Raw genomic sequence first — 25,266 nt, 5'->3', positions numbered from 1 at the left:
GCTTTTGTATTCATATTATTTAAGGATTTGTTTCTTGGTTTCCTTTGTTTTTTTCTTCTCTCTCTTTTTCAAGTGGGCTATAGAAGCAGTCAAGTAGATCAATGAGAAATAAACTTACTCTGAGACTACAGTTATTATTTATTTTACCTACTAACCTAACAGTGACTGGTGTGTCAACTCACGGAGTGTAATAATAAACAACTGTATTTTACCTCCCACCAGTCCTTTCAGTCTGCTCTGTGGAACTCCTTTCTCTGGACCTGTTGAGTAACTCCAACAGGCAACCATGGTTTTCAAGATCACTCTTAGAATAGGCAGTTGTCGTGTAGCAGTTAAAAGGTCCAGGTCTGATGTAATAAAACTTTCAAGCTCTGTTCCTTCTATCTGTCCCCATTTGGTCATGCCATGTGAAGGAAGGCTCCTGGGCAGGGAGGTGTTCAGAGACTTCTCTTTGTCCCTACCTAGCACTCCTCCTCTTCCTTAAGCCTGTGAAACAGAGTTTACTACGTCTCTATTCAAATCAGGAGAAGGGAGGAGGAGAGGGGTTTGGACAAGTGTCTACTTTACTGTCATTGTCAGAGGGACCTCACTTCTCTACTTTCTGGCCTTGTCAGATGTTTAAAGATGGCTTTTCTTTCAAAGGCATCTTAGTGAGTTTTTTTTGTTTTGTTTTGTTTTGTTTTTTATTTTTTGTTTTTTGTTTTTGGGTGGGGGGCGGATTTCCTCTTTCTGGAGTTCTTTCCTTTGCAGTTCTCTGGATAAGGTGACTACATCTCTTCTCTGACTGGTATGTTTTAATTTTTAATCCTGAGAAGGATTGCAGTTTGACCTAAAGTAGCCTCATGTTATCCCACTTTTGAGTGAGCATGGCTCCCATCTCTTCCATGGAAAACCATCATGTGTCTTTTCCTAGACATATTCTAGAAGTTCAGGCTGATATTAGTGGAGCCACTGAGTTTGGTCTCTATTTTCCCTGCAGCTTGTTAGTCTCTCTCTCACCTTTAGACATTAGTCTAGAATGTTCCACTAACTACATGTTCAACAGCAAGTGCTTCTTGAGGTCCCGTAAAAGCTCCTTTTCTGGCACCTACTCCTCATTTTGGGGGTTGTAGGACACATACTAGAACTGTCTCAGATGAAATATTCTTCTCTAGAGAAAGGAAAAAACTTTCTAATTTCCAGTTTCCATGTATTTATAGCTGATCGTGGGTAAAATCATCCATAGGATTCTTGGCCACCTACAATGAAATTTTTTGCTTCTTAACCTACCATCTCATTTTTGAATTTTTGCTCAGCTAAAACGTCTCTTTTAACATTTTGCCTTACTACTTACTACTTAAAATGAGCCCTCAAAGGGATGTTGTTTTACCTCCAAATTTAACGGACCTCCTCATTATATTCCTCATTATATATATTCCTGAAGCATACAAATTAGAACCATAGAGGCAACCAAATGAAAAATATTAATATTATTATTGGTATCATTTACCTTTTAACTATTAATAGCCTCAAACAAAACATATATGGTTTTACATCTTGTTTCACATGCTTTTCCATAGATTTCTGCTGGAATCTGACTCTATTTTTTCAGTTATCTTTGAAATTAATCTTCAAATAGTTTACTTTCATTTTGAGATAATATTTAATCAACTTTGTTCCTTTTTAATTAATTAAAAAATCATTTCTCTTGAAACTCATATGTGTCAAAATTAAATATTGTATATAAAATGTTTAGGGGTGCCTCGGTGGCTCATTCATTGAACATCTGCCTTTGGCTTAGGTCATGATCCCAAGGTCCTGAGATCGAGCCCTGCTTTGGGTTCTCTGCTCTCTGGGAGCCTGCTTCTCCCTTTCCTTCTGCCCAGCCCCCATACCCTCTCAAGTAAATAAAAATCTTTTCTAAAAATATTAGAAAATGTTCGAAGAATTGCTATGTTAGCTAAGTTTTTTTTTAATATTTTTAATTTATTTATTCATGAGAAACACAGAGAGAGAGAGAGAGGCAGAGACACAGGCAGAGGGAGAAGCAGGCTCCATGCAGGGAGCCTGACATGGGATTGGATCCCGGGTCTCCAGGATCACACCCTGGGCCAAAGGCAGGAGCTAAACCACTGAGCCACCCAGGGATCCCTAGCTAAGATCTTTTAATAAGCCCCACCAAGAACCTAATTAGTTAATCTTGTAGTGTTAAGGAAGTTTTTCTATTTAAAGTAATTCATGTTCATTTCTAATATAAAAAATACTAAAAATGTTTCTAGGCGAGGGAGGACGTTTTCCTATGGATTTCGAAATGAGAAAGCATTGTACGAGGGCAATTATGTAGCCTACCTAAGATAATTCCATATTTTTGTGAAAAAATTTGACATAACTTCATTTTGCCTTGCACATGGTCCCCACATTTTCTTCAGAACTTGACTTGACTCTGTTGGTTATTTAACCACAAAATAATCAAAATTATTTAAAAGGAAATATTGTATAAACATCAATATGAAATACTTAAGCTAGAACTCAGATACTTTAAGAGGATTAGGGTTTTTTTTTTTCTCTTTTTAGCAGAATGTTAGTAAAGTAATTCCATGTTTATAATTGTGATTGTTATTTTTCTTCCACCTAACAATCATAATGCCATTTTTGGATTATTTTTCTTCTTATTTAACATGGACTCAGTATGTGATGATGAAAATTAGGTTACTTGAAGGTCATCAAACTGTGCCCCTATTTTTAAGCACTTATTTTAAGAAAATAACCAAGCTAAATGACTTTGTAATTTTAAATACAATAATTTTTGGTGGAATATTTAAACACCATTCTCTGTGTAGCATGCATGAAAAGCGCTTTGTTATTTTTCTTTCCATAAGGAAGTCTAAAACAAGAGAGTTTTCATGCCCGAGGATCCTGTACTTGCTTGCTTTATACTGAGTACAAGCAGAAATGCTTTTATAAGTCCAAATGACCTTCTGACTCCAGTCCCATTAACTCACATCATGGCTGAATAAGACAATCCCCCCTAATGCTTTGCCCTGTAAATCTATTATTTAGGGTGAAAGTCTCTGAATCAATACTTCTCACTTAAAATCAAGACATTGAAAAAAGAAAATTGCCACCTTTTTTAATACTTAGTATTAAGAAAATATGAACATTGGAAACCAGGTGGACATCCCAATAAATTACCTTTTGTTACACGGCACCCTGCTTATTTTCAGGGTGATTAATCTGTTTCCCAGTGCCTGCGGAGCACATGCCGTCCAGTGACCCAGCGGTGAAACAATCGCCTCGTTCAGGGATGTGCTGGCTTGCCAGCTCGGGTGCTGATGTGCGGGGCCCATTGGTCACTGTGCCACGCTGGCAGGGTGCTGTCACATGGCTCAGCCTCCTGCCGGAACGCTGACAAGAACTCCTCCTCTGTCTCTGCTTTTAAGGGAAACTCCGCAGATCACTTTTCAGTAAGTACTGAGGGCTTCCTGGGCGTGTGACACTGTGCCAGCCACTACAGAGGCAGGACGCAAAGCAGCACTCCTCGTCCCTCGAGGTCAGTAGTCACGAAATTTCAAGGAGTCATATATTTGAGGCATATGCTTAGGAAGACAATGAAGACTGTGACCTGGGTTTCGTACAGAATTATATTGTCTGTCCACAAGCATAATTGCACTCAAATTCACGTGTGACTGCACCACAAATTCAAAATTACCCTTTGTGGATTTCTTAAAATTTCTTTTAGGTAGCAGGATACTCTAGTGTTCCTCTCCCTTCCATGCAGTATGTGATTCCTGAGCTCCTGCCATGTCTCCAGCGGCCTTCCAAGGCCGGGCGTCCGGTGGAGAATAAAACGGGTTGGGTCTCTGTCCTCATGGTGCCTCTGGTTTCTAAAGGGAGTGTTTGTTGGAGAAGAAAAAAGGAAACAAATAGGAGAATATCACTTAAATGTAGTGAAAAACTATGGTGATGATCCTGGGGGTCAGGGGGGAATGACTTTATTCATTCATTCACTCATCCATTCATTCCTTCCTTCCTTCCTTCCTTCATTCATTTTAGTTTCTATTTAAATTCCAGTTAGTTAACATAGAGTGTAATATTAGTTTCGGGTGTAGATATGCTAACTCAACACTTGCATGCAACACCTGGTGCTCATCACAGCAAGCATCCTATTCCTCAGTCCCTATCCCCTATTTCACCCGTCCTCCTACCCACCTCCCCTCTGGTAACCAGCAATTTGTTCTCTTTAGTTGTTTGTTTCTTGGTTTGCCTCTCTCTCTTTTTTCCTCGTATGCTTGTTTGTTTTGTTTCTTAAATTCCACATATGAGTAGAATCATATGTTATTTGTCTCTGATGGGCTTCTTTTGCTTAGCATGATACTCTCTAGCTGCATCCACATCGCTACAAATGGCAAGTGGAGTAGCTGGTCTTCAGAGAAGGATTTTTCTGAGGAAGTGATATTAAAATGGACTTATATAAGAAAGGATCATCCAGAGGAGGACAGATATATTCCAAGGAGAACTGATTCATTCTGAGGAGAGTGTTCAGGTGACATTTGAAAGCACAGCATTAGCTGCTCATGAGCAGTGAAGTAGGGACTCGAATTTAGTATTCTAATTCCATTGCATTTCATTGATCTTTACAACCAGAAAAGGGTTCCAAACTAAATTTACTTGCAAGAGGAAAGTGGCAGACGGATATGATAAACACAAGTGTATCAGCATTCAGAGAAATTAGGTGGAAGAAGCTAACTGTGAAAGAAGCTTTGAGCTGAGTCCTGAGAAGGAAAAGGGAGAGACAATCCTCACCCAAGACTTAATGAAGGAAGCAACATGGGCAAGTCATACCCAAACTTAAGAGCCAAAACAACCCATCTATAGCAACTTCGCCCCCCGCCAGTTTCAATCATGCAAGCTCTACTTAGGCTGCTGTTGTCCTTATTTTTCATTGAGCTCAGATCTCCTACCTCCCTCTGTTCCTGGAACCCAGAGCAGTCCTTACTCCTTTAACCCTTTACCATTGGCATGTAGACCAACATTTTCCCAACTTTTTTTTACAACCATTCACAAACTTGAATACTGTTCTTTGATAGAGACGCCCATCTGCATTTTTAGGGCTCTGAATTTTTATCCTTAGTTAAATTTTATGAACAAGTTGTAAGTTTCCCTTCTGTGTATTCTGTTCAGTTCTGGCCTCTCTGAATTAGGCCAAGGGACATTTGACTGACCTTGCACTGGCTAACTTGAGTCAATTAAATTGCTTCTCCGAAGATGTAACAAAGAACAGATATAATTAGAATTTCCTTAAGATGTCATTATAGGCCTTATCATTATTTGAATGTTTCTGTAACTTGCCTAAGATTAAATAATTAAAAATAAATTGCCTGACATTTCACCTTACTAAGTGATAACTGTTAATGAGTTACATAAGTTATGAATGAAACAATAATTGTTAGAGACATTGCAGTATTTACTTTTGAGTTGTTTGTATTCAAAGGGAAGTGAAAATGCTTCAAAGAACAAACAAAGAAACAACATTTTGGATTTGGGATAGAGATAAGCAAATAAAATCAGTATAAGATAATCAGATCAGGGATCCCTGGGTGGCGCAGCGGTTTGACGCCTGCCTTTGGCCCAGGGCGCGATCCTGGAGACCCGGGATCGAATCCCACGTCGGGCTCCCGGTGCATGGAGCCTGCTTCTCCGTCTGCCTGTGTCTCTGCCTCTCTCTCTCTCTCTCTCTCTCTCTGTGACTATCATAAATAAATAAAAATTAAAAAAAAAAAAGATAATCAGATCATAGGTTGTATTTTAAAATGCATATACAGCTCCCATTATACTTTCATAAGGAAATCAGTATTATATCTCTTTTAAAATATGTTTAAAATAAAACTATAATAGCTGAGCATATATGTACAGTGACACTGAGGACAATATTCATTTTTTAGAGTGATCTCTTATGATACTGGGAATCTATACTCTGAAAGAAAAAAATACATATACATGTATATATTTTTATTCTCTTTTTTAAAAAACAATATGAATGGGCACCTGGATAGCTCAGTCAGTTAAGTGTCTGACTTTGGCTCAGGTCATGATCTTGGGGTCCTGAGATTGAATTCCACGTTGAGCTCCCCGCTGAGCAGGGAGTCAGCTTGACCCTCCGTTCCTCCCCCAGCTCATGTCTCTCACCCTTGATCTCTCTCTCAAATAAATAAATAAAATCTTTAAAAAAGTAGTAATAAGGATTGAATTTATGTGCCATCTTTGCAAAGGTACCATGCTAATCTTTTGTGTATCATTCCATTTAGTAAATCTGCTGCCAAAGTGAGCACTACATATATATTTTTTTAGATGTTAATATTTGATCCTCCCAGGTGTAATTTACACAAATGAATCCTTTGGAAATGTTCTGTTTCAACTGTGAAATATTATGGAAGCAACATAATTATAGTAGTTGAATCAGTAAATTATAGGACATGGAGACTGACTTATCAGATGCACTTGTTTTGAAACCTCAACCAATAAATTGTCACTTCCAAGTGGAGAAATTTTATAAATTTACTCGTTTCTCAGAGTAGTTTTCTGTCATTAACTTGATCAACAAGATTAGCACTCAAAATTAATTTTCAACCCCAAATTATTTAGTAGTGGTTCAATTAGTAATTACACCCTGAATAATTATGTTGAGAGAAATTCTCGGGTTCATCAGGATCCACAGAGAACATATATTTGATTTCTGATGTCTGTCCTCCATACGGGTAGAGAGAGCAGCTCTAAGCTTTGTACATATTTGAGATCCTTTGTACTAAGCACCAAGGTTCCAAAGACTACTTCCCACCAAAATGATACCTTACAGCCTGGTTTCGGTATGTCATACAGTGTTAGTTAAGAACTAGTGTCCCATGGGACTATTTCAGGACACTTAATATGGCAATTATGCAAGTAGCATCTCTGCCTCTGGTGTGTCTTTTTTTGATAAGTGAAAGAAAAATATCCACAGTAACTTTCCAAGGGAGTCGTACAGCCGCATCAACTTTAGGAGTGTGTGTCTTGTTGTCCTGCTCATGCAGCTTTTAAGAGAGCGTGACACTGCACGTACCACAGTCTGAAGTGCAAGAAAACGTGTGACATTCTATTGCCAATAAATTCAGAAGTAATGAGAATGTTAATGCACTGCTTCAAATCTGCTCACATTACCTAATGACCAAAATGGATTTTGTGGACATTGTATTTCTAAGTGTAGTGACTAGGCTGAAATATTCTGAGGATCTCAGGTACTTCTTGGGCTTTCGGGTAGACTATGCTGAAACTTGGGAATATTTATGAAATATGTTGTTCTATAATCAGTCAGAGTTAATATCTCTCTCTAGATGTATCTCTGTGTGCATCTGTCTCTCTCTCTACCCACCTACAAACACACACATGTATGCTACATGCACATATATGCACCCATGTGCACACACCCTGTGCACACACCCACATATATGCACACAAGTACGCACACACTCTACGCATGACATGTGTGACACCCACACATATGTCACCCACATGCATACCCTGCACACGTACACACATATATGCACTGGTGTGCACACCCTGCACATGTACCCACATATATGCACACATGCGTGCACACAATTTGACTGGAAAAACATGGAAATGATGGAAGACTTTTATATAGATACAGAGATTTGATATATATGTCAAATATGCCACTTCAGAAGATTATTGAAGAACAAAAATATTACTTGAATATATATCTGCCAACCCCATGCAAGTACATGGGTTTTGTTGGTGTTGTTTTTACTTATTGCTTTGCTTTATTATATTTTTAGATTGAATTAAGTGAAATTTTGCTTCTTTAAATTCTTTACCAACATAGAATTAAAAGGAATATTTTTAGAAGGCCCTTTATTCTAATGACTAGGTGGTAAGTAAAAGAAAATCCCACTATAACTCATGATTAAAATGATAGCTTTTAAATATTGGCACAACTACAAAGATTCTTTTTTCCCCCTTTAAAGTAAATGTTTTGAGTCTGGAAGATAATCAGATATCTCCTAGGTTGTTGTTATTAAGGTAATTCTATTTGTGATTCCTAAATTCTTGACAGCATTGTGTCAAAATAAGCCAATATATAATTTTAATGAATCTTTATTTTTAAGGCTTATGTTATCTTAAGAAGTAAAATTATCTTTGTGATACTATCTTAGAATTACTGTGCAAAAATAATGATTAAAGGATAATTTCTGTTTTTAACGGGTCTAGACATTATGGGATTGAAGGTAAATGGTGAAAAGTGAGATAACATTTTGGGAACAAATACCTGCTATAAACAGAGATTAGAAGATTTATTAAAATTGGTTTCTGGAGCTCAACAAATTCTCAGTGCTTGGGTATCTTTGTAGAACATTTACCCACTAATCAAAAACCTGATTCTCTGATGCTTATAATTTTAGTTTTATTGCTTCGTTACCTAGGATGACACATTTCAATTTTCAATTATGTGACTTACAATCAATTCAATTTACAATTATATGACTTATAATTAATAGCTGAAAATGTACAACAAACCATTAAAACATCTTTTAGAGATTTGTATTCCTTTGCAAAGAGAAGGAAGGAATCTGTAATTACTATTTTAGTGTTAAGTCCTTAAGAAAAAATTAGAGTCGAGACTGTTCGGAGCAAGTAATTGAAAACAATGGCTCAAAAGTTGGGCCCTGTATCTTGGTGGGCCCCTCGCGGGCCTTTAGTGCTCCCGGGGTGCGGTGGCTGGATCCTCGGAGCTCTCTGCTCACCTGTGTCTCCTGGAGAAATGCAGTTACCTTCTCTGTTGCAGAACTATCTTCCTGACTTACTGCCACACCTCGCCCGGCAGACCGAGGGCCCTTTGTAATTATGTGTGTAATAAACAAATAATTAAAGAACAATACGTATTCTGTGCTAACTTTGGAACTTTCATTTAGATTTCAAAGAAGACATAAGGATTGCTTCCCCGACTCCCTCTTTAAATAACACCGTCCTTCTGAAGCCTCAACAAATGTATTCATAATCAGTTTTAGAAACATTTATCTCATGATTCACTTTAAGTCATCACCCAATAGGCTGGTTGGGTGAAAACATCCTTTGATAATCCTTCTCCTCTTTAAATCTTATTTACTTAATGTAGAAGAATTCCGTATTTTCCTTTTCTTTTTTTTCTTTTTCTTTTTTTTAAAATAGAATTTATACCAATAAGATATTTAGATCAGAACAGATATCTATAGCTATTTTTCTAAATTTATTTCTGAAATGGATTTCAGAAATAAAATGAAATTAAATTTACCATCATGAAAAACAGAATGGTGTCTGATGTATTGAAAAGACTCAAAGAAATATTAATCTAGACTAGAAACCAAATAAAACAAGCTAAAGGTTAAACCCATTGACAGATCATGGATATGTATTCTGCATACCCCTTATTTTCAGTCCAAGGATACAAAGTTGTCCTTTGTAAAATCACTATAATATTCAGAATCAGCAAGTATAGAGTTATAGTTTTGCAAGATGAAAGAATTCTGAAAATTGGTTGCACAAAGTGAATATATTTGACAATATCGAACTGTAAATATGACTAAGATGATAAATTTTGTTATGTCCATTTTACCACAATTAAAAATAAAAAATAAAAATGAATCATCTAGGAAAAAAATGTCTTAAGAGAAGGTGCCTTGAGCTCATGAGCCCAAATCAGAAGCAAAGCTACCATGAAATCAAGATGATATTTTTATGAGAGAAAAAGAACACTGGCTTCAGTGTTTTTGCTACTAGTGGTTAAAAATAAGCAAACAAACAAACAATTAAAAAACAACTGGAAGAAACTAAAATTTCTTGCCAGCTATGGTGTTCTGTGTTTATTCTTCATTCATTCATTTATTTAGGGCCGCATGATTTTGGGTTGATGATTGACTATTGTTGATCACCCTATGCATGGCCCATTTTGATTAATTTATTTATTAATCTGTATTACTCAGTTGTTTTAAATTATGCATTCAAATACCTGAAAAGGCATCATCCAGAACAGAAACTAAGATCTGGTAAATGGCTGCTTCTTACTACAATTTAAGCCTTCTATTTTTTTTTTAAGATTTTATTAATTTATTCATGAGGGAGACACACACAGAGAGGCAGAGACACAGGCAGAGGGAGAAGCAGGCTCCATGCAGGGAGCCCAATGTGGGACTCCGTCCCGGGACCCTGGGGTCACGCCCTGAGCCCAAGGCAGATGCTCAACCACTGAGCCACCTAAGTCTTTTTTTCCAGTCTGGGGCACCCATGGTTCTGAATCCTGTATTCATCAGTCTTGTTCGGCTTTTTGCTCCTTTATTCCATCTGCACATATACCTTTAAAGTGCCTCTTTTATTTTAGCTGTTTTTAACATTATTCTGAAGGGATCATTCTGTTTGTAGTTTTGGAAACTATACTTTTTACCTAATAACTAACTGCTAAGATCCAGCTATACAATTTTTTATTGCTGTGGTCCCTTCATATTTTATGGCTGGCTAATTTTCAAAATTGTGTGAAAATATAATTGCCATTTAAACCATGTTTTAATAAGTAGTGTCTTTAGTCCTTTACTGTGAACCACATCACCTGAGTCTGCTCTGGCTGTGCCACCCTGCCTAGGCACACCTTTGGATTATAATTTGCAGCCTATTAAAGTGTGCTCTAAATGAACAACATTGCTTCATTTAAAAATCTCAGTAATTTTATCAAATTTGTCTAGTAAGGGAATGTGAGTGGTATTCTCTATTCTTCTTTACCCAGAAACATGAAACTCTAAAATTTTGTAACTTCTAAGTCATTTGAGATTTCCAGGTTTAACAAGTCTCTTCCAGTGCATTCCCTCAGGATATTTCCCTTTTTCCTCACCTATTAAGGCATTTTTCTGCTAACATTGGTGAGAAACATCAAAGTTTGTCAGGAACTCTTGGAACATATATTATGAGCAACTCCAAGTTTGCTCTTCCTGTTTCTTCTTGCCTGTAGCTTAGTAGAGAGCATTTCTCCCTTTAAGCTAATGGAGTAAAGTAGCTGTTTGAACCTTATTTTGCAAAACCTTCTTGACAGAAGTGCTAAACTTTGTTAAAAACAAAAGAAAACCTGTGTGATAAATTCCAGACAGTTAAAGCATGAGTAAAAGCTACCACCCGAGGGATTTGCTGCCTTTATCCTTAATCATTTGCCCAAATAATAATTATTATGTGGTGATTGAGACCCCCGTACTTCAGACCGACTTTGCATCATATTTTGGCTTTGCTGGTGACTGTGTTCGGGGCCCTTGACATGTTACTTAATGGCCGTATGAATGAGTTTTCTGATGTGAGAATGGAGAGAGTTAGTATAGCCATCTCACTGGGTCATTGTGAGATTCAAATAAGATAATACATAAAAAATGTTTAAGCGACAGATGCATCTGAGCTCCATACATGTTAAATTTGCCAGCAAATCCACACTGATCTTTGACTCGGAGTGTTAACTTATGCTTGTAACAAAGTGCTTTGTCACACACTTCCCTGCACACGTTTATATATGCTTCAGCACTCTGAGTAAGCACAGAAAAACAGCGTAAATAGAATCTCTTACTTAAGCAAATGCTCTTCTGACATTCTGTTGACATCACAATAAGAATTTGTGGCCTTCTCAACATAATTTATCTCTTATTAAATACATTTAAAAAGAAACTAGATCAAAATATACAAATGGATGGTTCTATAGCTTTTTCTTAGAAACCTTTTTAGGGTGACTTTGGAAAATATTTAAATCTCAAAATTCATACAACATGCTTTGAACTTGATTTGATATCCACTCTTCAATTTCATGCACTCATTTTCCTAATTAGAATGGTAGAGTGTTTTAGATATTCAGATTCTGACACACTGAAATGTTTTACAGATTTATTGGCCTGCTGCAAAGGAACGAGTGGAATTATGCAAATTAGCTGGGAAAGATGCCAATGTAAGTATGAGACTTTAAAAATATCTTTGTTAAATTGGTACTGATATGATAGTCAATATTGGTTTTTATTGAATTAACAGCATTGGTGTATTATTTTTAAGGCTGCATTAACATTCTGTGTCAAGATCAAGAAAATATAAAATATTTCTATCTTGCCAAAAGGAATGCCATTATTCTCAGAAATTTAGAAATACAAGACTTTCTAAACTGTTAATTCTGGATATTCTTATTTTCTTCACACAAATGTCAGAAAAACACTTGAAATATCAAAAAATAAGTCATCAGAAAAATACTTATAGTATTGCATATTTTTCACTTATATGCCCGTATTTTGCAAATGCACAAAAAATCATGAGTAGTTCAGCATCACAAACATACAATTGGTGTTTAAGTTAATTTGGATTAAAATTAAACTTACAGCATTTAGAAGAAAAATTTCAAGTGTTGCATTGTAGAGACACTAAGAACGATGGGGTGAAGATGAATGACATCACATTCTGGAATAAGAACTAGAAATAATTTACTCTAAAATTCACTTAAGCGTAATTATATGAAATAAGTTATAAAAGTTAAATAATGGGGCTCTAATATAAACTGCTGGTTTAAGCTGCCGTAAGAGCCAGAGAAAACCCTTAGCAACACGCGACCCACTTAGTTGCCCTGGAGGCTCCGTCTGAATTGCTCTCGCGTGGTCCCCCTTGTCCTGGCTCCCCGCCCCCCCAGCCCGCCTGCTGCCTGCTTTATCCCCCGTGGGGATGGAAGAGCGCTGCGGCCCTCTCTGCCTCTCCTACCCCTCCCGGGGCTCTGACTCAGGCCAGATGCCCTGCGTCCTGCCCTGACTTCTTGCACTGTGGTGATAGGGAAAATTGCTTTTTTTTTTTTTTTCTTTTTGGCAAAATAAATCACTTCCTGAATGTATCTGAAGATGAAAAGAGGTTCTAAACTTTCCAAAACCATGGATATCTTGAGGCTTTTTTTGCAACATTCTGTAATGTTGCCGTAAACACTGTAACCCAGGGGGGATTAAGCCAGCAATGCCTTCATATTTAATAACAACAAATAAGTGTGTGTTATGGGAAAGCATAATTAGATGCAAAAATTCTCACTTTATCAATGTGATAAAAATAAAGCAACGTGACACATGATGCCTGACATATTTGAGAGGAAGTTTAGAAAACTAAGAATTTGAAACAGCTAGTTTGTTCACCCATTTGTTCAGGTATTTGTTTATTTCACAAATATTTATTAAGAGCCTCAATGTGTACATACGCAGGTGTCTGAAAGGATGCCGTATCTGCTGTCATAGAGCTTTTAATACATAGTGACGACACTACAAAACAAAGTGATCAAAGCAAAAGGAAAGAAGGAAACTTGATTATGCCCGATTTTGTATTCATTCAATGTTAAATGTTATCAGGTACATTTATGTTAACAGAAATATAGTGGGGGTATTAGCATCAAAGGCAGCAGGAGACCGTTTTTACAGTCATTCTACCTGAAATGAAGAGGATCAAACTATTCTAAAAGATATCCTTCTTCCTCCGTGTCCCTCATCTCTTCACCTGTTCAGGACCCAAGGGAGCAGGTGCTCAGGTCTGCACATCCTCCATGTTTGCTTGTAGTTGTGGGGGTGGGCAGACTGTGCTGGTTCTGAGAGCTTTCAAAATTATTTTAATAACAGTACAAACATGCTATAAACAGCATGAACACTTTAATATTTTGTGTTTTGCCAGTATTAACTGTTTCAAAAGGAGGCAAGTAGGAAAAGGTGGCTTAAATTTCCTCCACTAAACTAATGTCAGTGTTCCCATGGAGAAGATGAGGGGAAAACACCCGAGGTCAAACAATCAGTGAAGGTTTTAATCGTGACAGTGTTCTCCTTTCCGTATGTTCACTAATTCTAGTTATATAGTAATTCATTGGCCCTATTATTAAGTTAAAGCAAGAGGTGGTAAACTTTTCTAGAAGTGGTATTCTAGAGCATGCAGGAAGGACCCAGTGCTCGGAACGTACTCTTGCCATTCATTTGTGTTTGGGAGCTACTTGTCACCTCGAACCTTTAAGCACACCTACTGCCAGCCCAGGATTAGAGATAGGGGGAGTTCTTCTCTTCTTACTGCAGTCTGTAAAGTTTGATGTTGAATCATGTAGGGATAATACAATTCTTTGTCTCCTTTTTAATCTGCCATTTAAAAATATTATATTTTGGAATTATTAAGAATGGGAAAAAAAAAAAAAAGAATGGGTAACACTTTTATAGCACTTACTGAGTTCCAGGAACTGCTTCCAATACTTTATAATCTCATTTAATCCTTGTAACAATATTATATGCTAGATTTTATGATTATGCCTCATTTTGTAGATGAGAAGACTGAGGCCAGAAAAATTAAATGGCTTGTCCAATATCATCACATATCTAGTAAACAGTGAAGACAGCAATTGAGTCCAGAAGTCTTGTTCCATAATCAGTGCTCTCACACAACACTGTGATCTATACATAAAGATCTGAACCCTACATATAAGGACTGAAAACCTTATCCAAAAAGTGTACCCCTCAAATCACTTCTCTCTAGAATATCCACATAACAGAGATCCTCAGTTTACAGCACTGCATAGATTTTAGCCAACAGAAAACTGAGACAAATGTGTGGTTTTATTGACCTCTTTTATTACCTTTGGCATTACCCTCATTCCTCCCTTCTCTCTAGTAATTTTTACCTACTTCCCAAGAGTGTTTTTAGGATTAACAAGTGTTTGGAAAGACTGTCCCTTTACACAGAGGTACTATATAACTGAAAAATAGTGAATTATTTACCATAATGAAAGTTAGCTAATTGGAGTGGGGAGGGAGTGGAAGACGAGGAAACAAAAGAGAACTATTCCCCTTCCTTGACCACAGTTTCCAGTTGAGTCCAAAGAAAGGAAATAGTGCCAGGAAGCTATTTCATAGTATTTTGTTTCTGCTAAGAATATTATTCAAAAGAAAGTCACTAAAGAAATGTCTGTATCCTGACTATAAAGAGTGGAGTCAACAGCTCAGTCCAGGCGAAAGAGCGGACAGGATGTGGGCAGCTTGGGTTGTGTTTGTCATCTTAACCCCGGAGGCACACAACCTTGTCAATGGAGACATGACGTAGAGTCAAAGCATCTTCCATCGCCCAAGTTCTATGATTACATTCTTTCTTTCTTCTTTTTTAAAGAATGTCTAAAAGTGAAACAAAGTACTCATTGTAGAAAGTTTTCAAATTGCATGGAAGTCATCTGTAAATATCTCCTCCCCCATGAACATTACCCAGAGATAGCTGGTGTCATTTTGATGTTTATTCTTCTATCTTATCTATTTACTATTTTTCAGAATGAAATCATTGTATACATAGTCGCTTAAAACATTTTTTTTTCATTTTGCAAACTGCCATGAGCATTTTCCCATGTCATTAAATTCCTTTTTATAACACTACTTTTAATAGCTACACTGCATTCCTTTATATATTATTTCATCAATCCTCTATTGTTAGAAGTTTGGTATATATCCAGTTTTTAGCTATTAGAAGTGATGCTTCACATGAAAAATCTTATATGTAAATACTGTGAACATCTTTGTTAAGTAGAATTACTGGTCAAAGGATATAATTTTTTTAGGCTATAAATTTTTTTATTCACATTGCAAAATTAACTCATCCAAAAGTTTATGCCTTTTGTGCTTTAACCAGCAGTGCGTGTTCACGAGAGGCTATAGGCTGCTATACTCTTGCTGATAATAGTGGGTACAACATATGGTTAATAGTTAATGCTAATATGTAAATGAAAAATAATTGTATTTAATCTTTGCCAAAAAATTATTTCAGTTATTTTTGCCTGAAATTCTTTCATTACTATAAATGCTAAATTTTTAAAAGTATTTTTACAAGATTTTATTTATTTATTCATGAGAGACACAGAGAGAGGCAGAGACACGGGCAGAGGGAGAAGCAGGCTCCCCACAGGGAGCCCAATGTGGGATTCGATCCCAGGACCCCAGGATCATGCCCTGAGCCGAAGGCAGACGCTCCACCCCTGAGCCACCCAGGAGCCCCAATACTAAATATTTTATATAGTTGTAAGATTACAGCTTATTTTTTGGAATGTCATATTCCTATCGTTTGTTCATTTTTAAATTTTAGTGTTTGCCTTTTCTTTATTGGTTATTTATAGATTATCAAGATATATATGTTATTATATCATATTATTATACATATTTTCAAGAAATATCTGTATAAAATGTATTACTTTGTGATCAACTTATACAAAAAATATTTCCCAGTTATTCTATTGATATATACACTTTTAAATATTTAAATATTATATTTTAATCTATAATATTAATATATTAAATATAATAATTAATATTATAATATTATAATAGTATTATATTAAATAGGCATACCTCTTTTTTTTCTTAAAATATTTTCCTCTGTCTTGCCACTACAACTAGTTTTTGTTCTGTAGAAATTTCTTCTTTATATCTTCAATTTTTAAGAGAGAGATGTGATATGTGGATTTTCATGTATTTATTTTGAAGTGTGGACAACTTATTATATTTTCAGGGAGTGCAAGACCTAAGCAGATACTTGTGTAGACTGGATTTTTGTAAGATTTATTTTTATCTTAGAGAGAGAGAGAGGCCTGTGGGCAGGGGAGGGGCTGAGGGAGAGGGAGAGAGAATCTTCCAGCAGGCTCCCCACTGAGCACTGGGCCGGTGAAGCTGGGTTTGGTCCCAGGACCCTGAGCTCATGCCCTGGGCCAGAATCAAGAGTGGGCCGCTTACCTGAGCCACCCGGACACCCCTGTGGACTGGATTCCATTCTGAGGTCTGTTAGACAAACCCAACGTGTAGCATGGTGGCAAGTCTGTGGTGATGACTAAAAGTGTTTGATGATCACTATATTCTGCAAAATATACCAAAACTAAAAATAAACTAGATACTTAAATCATGAGTGTCTCCTCGGATATAACCTGAATAAATTGAAATCAGCAATTATAAGTTAGTTATGAGAAATACATATAAAACTGTATTAGCTTTAATTGCACTATATATAAGTCTAGAGAATTAAATAATTTAAATAAATTGAAATCAGCAATTATAAGTTAGTTATGAGAAATACATATAAAACTGTATTAGCTTTAATTGCACTATATATAAGTCTAGAGAATTAAAATTACCATATTTCTGTTTTGTTTTGTTTTTTTTTCACATATCTAGGAAGAAACTAAAATTCCAAAGGTTAATAAATAATGCCAATATATATTAGCGTTTTCTTCCAAGTATTAATTCAGTCTTATATTTGTCTTATTTATTTAATTATGTAAGTGTATAAATGTATATGTGAGGCAAAATATTGAAATCTTACTTGAGAGAATTAAAAAGTCGATACAAATTTTAAATTTCCTTCTTAAATAAATTAAAAAAAAAATTTTTTTTTTAAAAGGCAGTGCCCAGGTGGCGCGGTTGGTTAAGCGTCTGCCTTCTGCTCAGGTCATGATCCTGGGGTCCTGGGATCGAGCCCCGGGACAGGCTCTCTGCTTCTCCCCTCCCTCTGCTGCTCCCCCTGCTCGTCAAATAAAATCTTTAAAAATTTTTTTTTTCTCTTTCTCTCTTTCTTCGGATGGAAATCTTGGTAGGTGGGGGGAATAAGGAAGGAAGGAGAAATGCAGTATTTTTCCAAGGTTGGGCATATCGCTCACTAAAATGTTGGCTCTCGGCAGCCGCGCCTGTGGGAGTGGGGGAGCCGACAGGTCAGCCAGGTTTCAGGGAAAGGGAGAACCTGCTTCTCAAAGTCATCTTTTTCAACGCCTCGAAAAATGACACTGCGATTGCGAGCCACGCGGGTCACTAAGCGGATTCCATCAAGTTAGTCGTGGCTCCCGCCATTTAAGCCAAACTTGCTCTTCTGGGGTCCGGGGCCCGGGTGCGTGGCCCTTGCGGCATCCGCCAGCCAGCGCCTTGGCCCGGCTCCAAGGGCCGCCCCCCACCAACCTCGCCACCAGCACTTCGGGCAGAACTGGCGGTTCTGGGGCCGCAGGGCCCTCGCTGGGTACTCCCCTCGCCGCCCCCCTGCTCCCCCCGTGGGTGCCCCCCCGCCGCCCCCCTGCTCCCCCCACCGGGTGCTTCCCCCCACCGGGTGCTTCCCCCCACCGCCCCCCGCTCCCCCCACCGGGTGCTTCCCCCCACCGCCCCCCTGCTCCCCCGCTACCCCCCCCCCCCCGCCGGGTGCTTCCCCCCACCGCCCCCCTGCTCCCCCCGCTGCTCCCCTGCTCCCCCCGCCGGGTGCTGCCCCCGCCGCGCCTCTGTGGGGAGCAGGAGCTCCCGGTGGAGTCTCCCACAGGCCCTGGTCAGGAGGACCCCCATGCTTTATGACCTGGGAGGAAGAGGTATCATTCCCTTATACACATAGTAATTTCAGAATATTTTAAGATTGCTGCCGTGGTCAGCGGGGGCCACCGTCACAACACACCAGAAAGTAGGGGCGGATGCGACGGGCCGCCGCGTCTCACAGCAGCTCAAAGGCCCTGGGTTCCAGCCCATGAAAATCCTCTTCCTCACTCACAGGTGGCCTCGTCCTGTGTGTGTTCACATGGGGGGGGAGGGGAGGAGAAGGACGGAGAGGGAGGGACAGGGAGGGAGGGGGAGGGAGAAGGAGGGAGGGGGAGGGAGGTCTGTCTCTCCCCATAAGGGCACTAATCCCACCGGGACAATCCCAGGGTCAGGATTTCTTTCTAAGACTAATTACCTCGGGGACTCATTACGCCCCCCCGCCTATTATCATCCCGCAGGGGCTTTAGGGTTTCAATCAATGAATTTTGGAGGACACGAGTGCTCAGTTCACAACAATTACGCTCTAAATTCTATGACTATTTGTGAAAACTGAGCTGTGTCAGGAGCGGGCGTAGGAGGCAGCGGGGCTGGGGCGGACTGCCCGCGCCCCGCCCTCGTCCCGCCCTCGTCCCGCCCGCGCCCCGCCCTTGTCCCGCCCTCCTCCCGCCCTCCTCCCGCCCTCCTCCCGCCCTCCTCCCGCCCTCCTCCCGCCCGCGTCCCGCCCGCGTCCCGCCCTCCTCCCGCCCGCGCCCCGCCCTCGTCCCGCCCTCCTCCCGCCCTCCTCCCGCCCTCCTCCCGCCCGCGTCCCGCCCGCGTCCCGCCCTCCTCCCGCCCGCGTCCCGCCCTCCTCCCGCCCGCGCCCCGCCCTCCTCCCGCCCTCCTCCCGCCCAGCGCCCCGCCCGCGTCCTGCAGCTGCCGCCTGGCCCGGCCTCACCCTCCTAGAACAGCCTGGTGGGGGGAGGGGGAGCAAGAAACGCGGAAGTCCCTTCAGTGAGCACGAGTGAGTAAAATAAAGGCTGGAGAATACCAAAACCTCTCTTTCTAGTGACGAAGCTGTCACTGCAGTTTACCTAGTGGGCCATGGACATTTTTAAACTCCCCCGGCTTTCCTCCTGCTGCTGCGCGCTGCTCGTGGGGCCAGCGGGAGCGCGGCTCGCGTGGGCTCCTCTATCCTCCGAGTTGGCCTCCGTGATGTGAGAGAATCGGAAGCGAGTCCCTGCGGAGCCCTTTGTGCAAACAGAACATCATTCTCTCTATCAGACACCTTGACGGAAAGGTGGAAAGGTGACATAATGCGATTTTGTTAAACAAGACTATTTGCCAGATAACTGTCCTAGTGAATTTAAAGTCTTCCTTTCCTAAGAGACTCCATAGAGTGAATGCTTGAGAACATGTACAAAACGTGGAAATATCCAGGGTAAGAGGGATGCCCCTCGTGTGACTCACACACCTCCGGTGTGCCCCCCCATCCTACAGCCCAAGCAGCCCTAGCCTGTCCCCGTTAAAGGTGCCAGGTCTGCCTCCCTGAGAAGGAAGCAGGAAGCACCCTCGAGTTGTGCAGCTCCCCGAGGGACTGATAATCCCGTCCTTTCATACAGCCTAGAGGGAAGCGGAGAGCAGAAGATTCCTTGAGTTCGTTGTAATATTCTTCCGTGGTAGAATGTACGCATTTCAGGGATCGGGATCTGTGAATTCTTGACACACAAAATTGCCAGACTGGCTGGCCAAGGGAGGTCCTAGAGACTAGGAACCCTGGACCACACATATGCAGACGTAGCTTTGCTTTCTAAAATCTGAAGAGCCCCTGGGATATTGATATTTTAGATCAAAATCAGGGCAGAAAATAATTATTAATGTTCTATTATTTAACTTAATCCTGTTAGTTAAGTTGTTGCCTGCCTTCTGGTAGCTGTATTTAATTCTAAAAACCACCCTGCCAGTTAGGGCTCTGTTTTTCTGTCTTTGGGGTTCTTTTTTAATATATTCCTTCCTAAGAACCCTACCAGCAAGGGTGACCCATTAGGTAACATCTGACTGGAGAGGAACCCATGGCCATTCGGGTAGGGAAGAACTAGACTTTCTGTGAATCCTAGTAATTTCATAGGTTTATACCTTTCTTGGTGAACATTTCCCCATCTCCTAGAGAGAGTCAATCTAGAATAAAATCTTCCAGTCCAGTGTTTTCTCAGAGGTTGTGGGGTCCAGGAACCATGAAGCCATGGTTAACATTGTTCCAATAATTATGTAAAGATAAGGAATTACTTATGGGAGGTAAATAAAAAATAGTAACAGGAATGACTACTCTGAAAAATTGAGTCACTACTTATAAGTAACTAGGGGAGAAATAATATATGTTATAATAATAATAATAATGCAAAGAAATATTTTTAGAACTAAGTATATGCAAAGCAAGCAAAAATATAAAAATCCCTTCAAGAATTTGACTTGGTGTTAAAAAATATATGGCAAGAACAAACAAGAGATTCTTCAAACAAACAATAAATCAAATTTAAGTTGAATCTTAAAGGCTCTGAAACATTGAAAATAGGAATAAAGTGGAAGCCATTCCATCCAAGAAGAATGGACTACATATATGGTCATACACGAGTGTGTTCTTGTTTTATTCGTGTAGCTGAGACAGTTGGTGTTGTGGGCAGTAGGATCTATATGGAACAGACAATGTGGGAACATCAGAACATGACAGGGTTTGTTCTTGGGTAAGTCCTGCAAGAAAGTATGAATATCAGCATCCTCTAGGTCCCGCCGAATACCTGTAGGGATGTGCATTCCAGCACTCTGACTCATTCAACACCCGTAAAACTTCAAAAAGGCTTCAGTCACTCAAGTCACAGTTTCTAGATTGTTGTGCTTCCTTTGCTAAGTCAGATGTTTAAGCATGTCTCATAAAACTTTTTCATTTTTGATGTTATTCTTGATGATTTATTTACTCGGGAAACAGGTGGTATGAATGATAATCTTTCAAAAACATGAGTTTCGTGCTAATGCTTTTATTTGTTTATGTCCAATAGACAGAATGTGCAAATTTCATCCGTGTACTTCAGCCGTATAACAAAACTCACATTTATGTGTGTGGAACTGGAGCATTTCATCCAATATGTGGTTATATTGATCTTGGAGTCTACAAGGAGGTAATATAATGAAATAGCATGAAAACAATTGGTCCTAATACCTTGTCACTTAATGTTTTTGACATAACACAGGAAGATATGAATATAAAGTTTGAATCACATAGTTTCTGAAGCGTGTAAGATTCATGTTCCCAACCACCTTCTAGATTGCCATTTTGATTATGCACTTTATCTACCCAATAAAAAGTTTTTTTTTTTTTATCAGAAGTTTTTTTATGAGATGATCAAAATTAAAAGTGTAGTTTTTATGGGTTCTGGGTATGTCTTCATTTTCTTTTGAGTTGCCCTTGTAATTAGAGCTATATAGTAAGTTGCTCCTAGTAAAAATCCACATCTCATAAGACCTTGCAGTGGAAGTGGAATTGTATCTTATAATTTCGATTGTCCTGTCTTGCAAATTTGACCTATTATATGTGGTTACAGCGGTGCACACTTAGAACAGAGAATTTTAATTATTTTCTTAAAATTATACAGATAGCCATAATATCTAGCCATTTCTGCTGGGCCAAATTGCCATAATAAATAAATTATGCAAATAAATATGTGCTAAATTAAGAGTGATATATTCTAGCTATCAATGAGCATTTTAATAATGAAAAACATGCAGATTTCAGTAATTTTTAAAAATAGATTTCAGTAATTTAATTAATAACTAATACATTAAAGTGCCTTTTTTTTTTTTTTTGAAGATTGTATTTATTTATTCATGAGAGAGAGACAGAAGCAGAGACACAGGCAGAGGGAGAAGCAGGCTCCATGCAGGGAGCCTGATGTGGGACTTGATCCTAGGACCATGGGGTCACGCCCCGGGCCAAAGGCGGCACTCAACCGCTGAGCCGCCCTGGTGTCCCTAAGTGCCTTCTTTGTATCTCTGCCAGGCACTTTACATGGATTGTCTCTTTGAAATTTCACCACTCTTAAGTGAACTTATTACCTTTATAACTCCCAACTTACAAGTTAGTAAAAATTGAGTCTCGGTGGAATTAAATAACATGCCTAAAATCTTACCCAGCTAATAAGTGGTCTGGCAAAGAATTGAACCAAAGCAGTCTGTCTCTAGAGCAAGCAGGCCCAAGTGAGCTTTAGCTGCACACTGTAAATTGTTTCTTTGTATGGGTTTGATGAGTTGTACTGTCATCCTCATGTTTATGTATATACTACTTGTGAATAACCACACATATTTGCAGGATAATTGGCTGTGTGTTTGAAAGTAAAGTCTGGGCTTATGGAACAGGTTTCTTTACATTGATTTAACTGATTCATGCAGAGGTCAAACCCACAGCTGTGGCTGGATTAATTTTACTCTCTAACCAACTTGTCTAACCAGCCCATTCTCAACTGTTTGAAAATAAAGCAACCCTCCTAGGTCAATCTCTGAACCACTAGGAGACTTGGCAACTTGAATCCATCATTCTTAGCTGCTGGTGTAATGTCCTCTTGCCTACCTTTGATGCAGGGTAATGTATAGCAGTAGCTCCTGGCATAGGGTGTAATTATAGGAGATCGCCTCACAGCTTGGATGTGTTTTGAGTCCCGAGGCTAGAAGCCAAAGTCACAGCTTGCTGAGGGGCGCAGATAGTGTTCCTTAACTCCTAAAAGTCACAAGTGCTGAAAGGGAATTTTGATGGAGCTAATTACTTCCTTGGAACTGTCAAGAAGCCTTGGGGCAGTCAGATTTACAAGTTCTGTGAATAGGAGGATATGGGTTAGCTGGGATGTGAGCCTTGTCCTCTCCTTGGTCACGGGTACAGGTGATTGTAGATGGTTGTAGATGATTGTAGATGGTCACGGGTACACGTGATTGTAGATGGCTTGAAGATGGTTAATTTTTTAAGGGAATTGTTAGTCCCAATAATTCATTATTCTTCCTATAGGGAATTTGGAAGTATCTTCCATTTTCAAATAGATAAGGTTGCTCCTGCAGTGGCTGGAGGGACCGGCCTTGTAAGAGCAACTGTGATCTCCTCACCGTGGGAGGTCCCTTCCGGAGGCTACTGGGGAGATGAGGGCGGGGGCGAAAGCTCCAGCGATCCCAGGCTTCTGTCCTTGGCGGGGCGGCGGAGAGCCGTGTTCCTGACGTGAGAATAGTAACGAGTTGGCGAGGGAGATGGTGAGTTTTGTCCATCCTGCGTTTGCACAGTGAGCGGTAGGTCGAGGCCAGCTGCTGGTTGTGCAGCACAATGAGGATGATGACGATGGGAACTGTCTCCGGAGCCACGGGCGCAGCGGGGAGAAGCGGCTTGCAGGGCCCCGGGTGCCGGGCGGCGCGTGCACCTGCGTGGGCGTCTGCGGGTAAATGCACACCTGTGCGGTGCGGCGTGGCGGGGCCTGAGAGCCCCCCAGGTGCCCCGGGAGCCTCCCTCCGCTGCCGCGGACCTCACCCTTAAATAGGGGGGCTATGTTTTGTAAGATTTCTGTATTCCCGAGAGACACAGAGAGGAGCCGAGACCAGGCCGAGGGAGCAGCAGGCGCCCCGCGGGACCCGAGGCGGGACTCGATCCCGCGACCCGGGGTCACCGCCTGGGCCGCAGGCAGGCGCTCAGCGGCCGCGCCCGGCCCCTGGAGGCAGGGGTGGTGTTACCAGTAACTCTGCCTCGGAGCCCTGAGCATTAAATGTTTCCTATCCTGTCTCTTTACTTCAACAATATATTTGTGTGCAGATTAAATAGGTACATTTTGTTTAATTAATGAGGCTGAAAGAATTTTCTTCTAAAACTGAAGCTGTCTCAGAAGTTAGTGTCCCGCAATTCAGTTCATTTATCTCCCAGAGTCCAGTCAACTATTATTTTTTTACATACTTTCCCTCTTGGTGTCCTTGACTCTGGTTTAAGGAAACTGGCTCTCCTGATAATTCCTTTCTCCAGGAGATTATAAGGGAGACCTTGTCCTAAGCCTTCAAGATATCAGTGTTAGGGGCTTATCTAGAGAATGTAATGAAATGTTGCATCTTAAAAACAGAAGTCTGTATGATTATGAAGGCTTATCTGGTACTTTTCATCAACTGTGACAATCTCCTTTTTTCTTGGACTTGCCTTTTTAGCTTTTTACTATAATTGTCTGTACACTGGGATTCAGTTTACTTTTTCCCATTACAATGTCCCATTATAGGCTTTAGAGTCAACAGTTCTGTTTGACCCATGGAAAATAATGTGCCCTTAATGATGTTTAAGTACACGTGAGAGCCACTGCCTACAGGTGTTTTTTTCCTCATGTATCTCCAGCCCCATTCACAGTTGGGAAGCATGCCCTAAATGGGTTCTCACTGAACCTTTCTCGTGCCAAAGCTTCACTATCACAGCTTGTCATTAGCTGGCCTGTTCTAACGAAACATAGTTGGATTTGATCATGTTACGTGATCACGGTGAGTCTATAAATTGATTTCAACACATTTTTAAATCCCTGAGTTTGAAATTCTGAGATGAGATTGGTTCACAGCAGGAACTTGGGGGACAGCCTGGAGATTTCAATTTTAGCATATGTGCTGCCGAAGCCAGCACGACAGCCTGGAGAGTTCAAGCTACTGCTTTGCCTCTTCCTAACCCCTTCTGTCCTCAATATTCCACCTGCAAAGCTGGAATTCTTTTTTAATTTTTATTTACTTATTCATGAGAGACACAGAGAGAGAGGCAGAGACACAGGTGGAGAGAGAAGCAGGCCCCATGCAGGGAGTCCGATGTGGGACTCGATCCGGGGTCCCCAGGATCACACCCTGGGCTGAAGGCAGCGCTAAACCGCTGAGCCGCTGAGCCACCCCACCCCGGGCTGCCCAAAGCTGGAATTCTTAAAGT

General features: G+C 40.2%; 1 protein-coding gene and 1 non-coding gene across 8 annotated transcripts in view; one reads left to right on the top strand and one right to left on the bottom strand.

Moving 5' to 3' along the window:
• Window positions 1–25,266, top strand: part of SEMA3D (semaphorin 3D) — a 216,972-nt gene that overhangs the window by 102,204 nt on the left and 89,502 nt on the right. For all 7 annotated transcript variants that reach the window (XM_038562869.1, XM_038562870.1, XM_038562867.1 and 4 more), the window contains exons 4-5: window positions 11,915–11,977; window positions 21,359–21,478. In XM_038562869.1, coding sequence (XP_038418797.1) covers window positions 11,915–11,977; window positions 21,359–21,478 — 183 coding nt within the window. The remainder of the gene's footprint in view (window positions 1–11,914; window positions 11,978–21,358; window positions 21,479–25,266) is intronic.
• On the bottom strand, window positions 6,204–6,308 carry LOC119864350. Its single transcript, XR_005373732.1, has one exon. It is a non-coding gene; the product is annotated as a U6 spliceosomal RNA (small nuclear RNA).

This window comes from Canis lupus, chromosome 18, assembly GCF_011100685.1.
Source record: "Canis lupus familiaris isolate Mischka breed German Shepherd chromosome 18, alternate assembly UU_Cfam_GSD_1.0, whole genome shotgun sequence".
Taxonomy (NCBI): domain Eukaryota; kingdom Metazoa; phylum Chordata; class Mammalia; order Carnivora; family Canidae; genus Canis; species Canis lupus.
The sequence above is the reverse complement of the archived record's forward strand: the minus strand, read 5'-3'. Positions and strand labels throughout refer to the sequence as shown.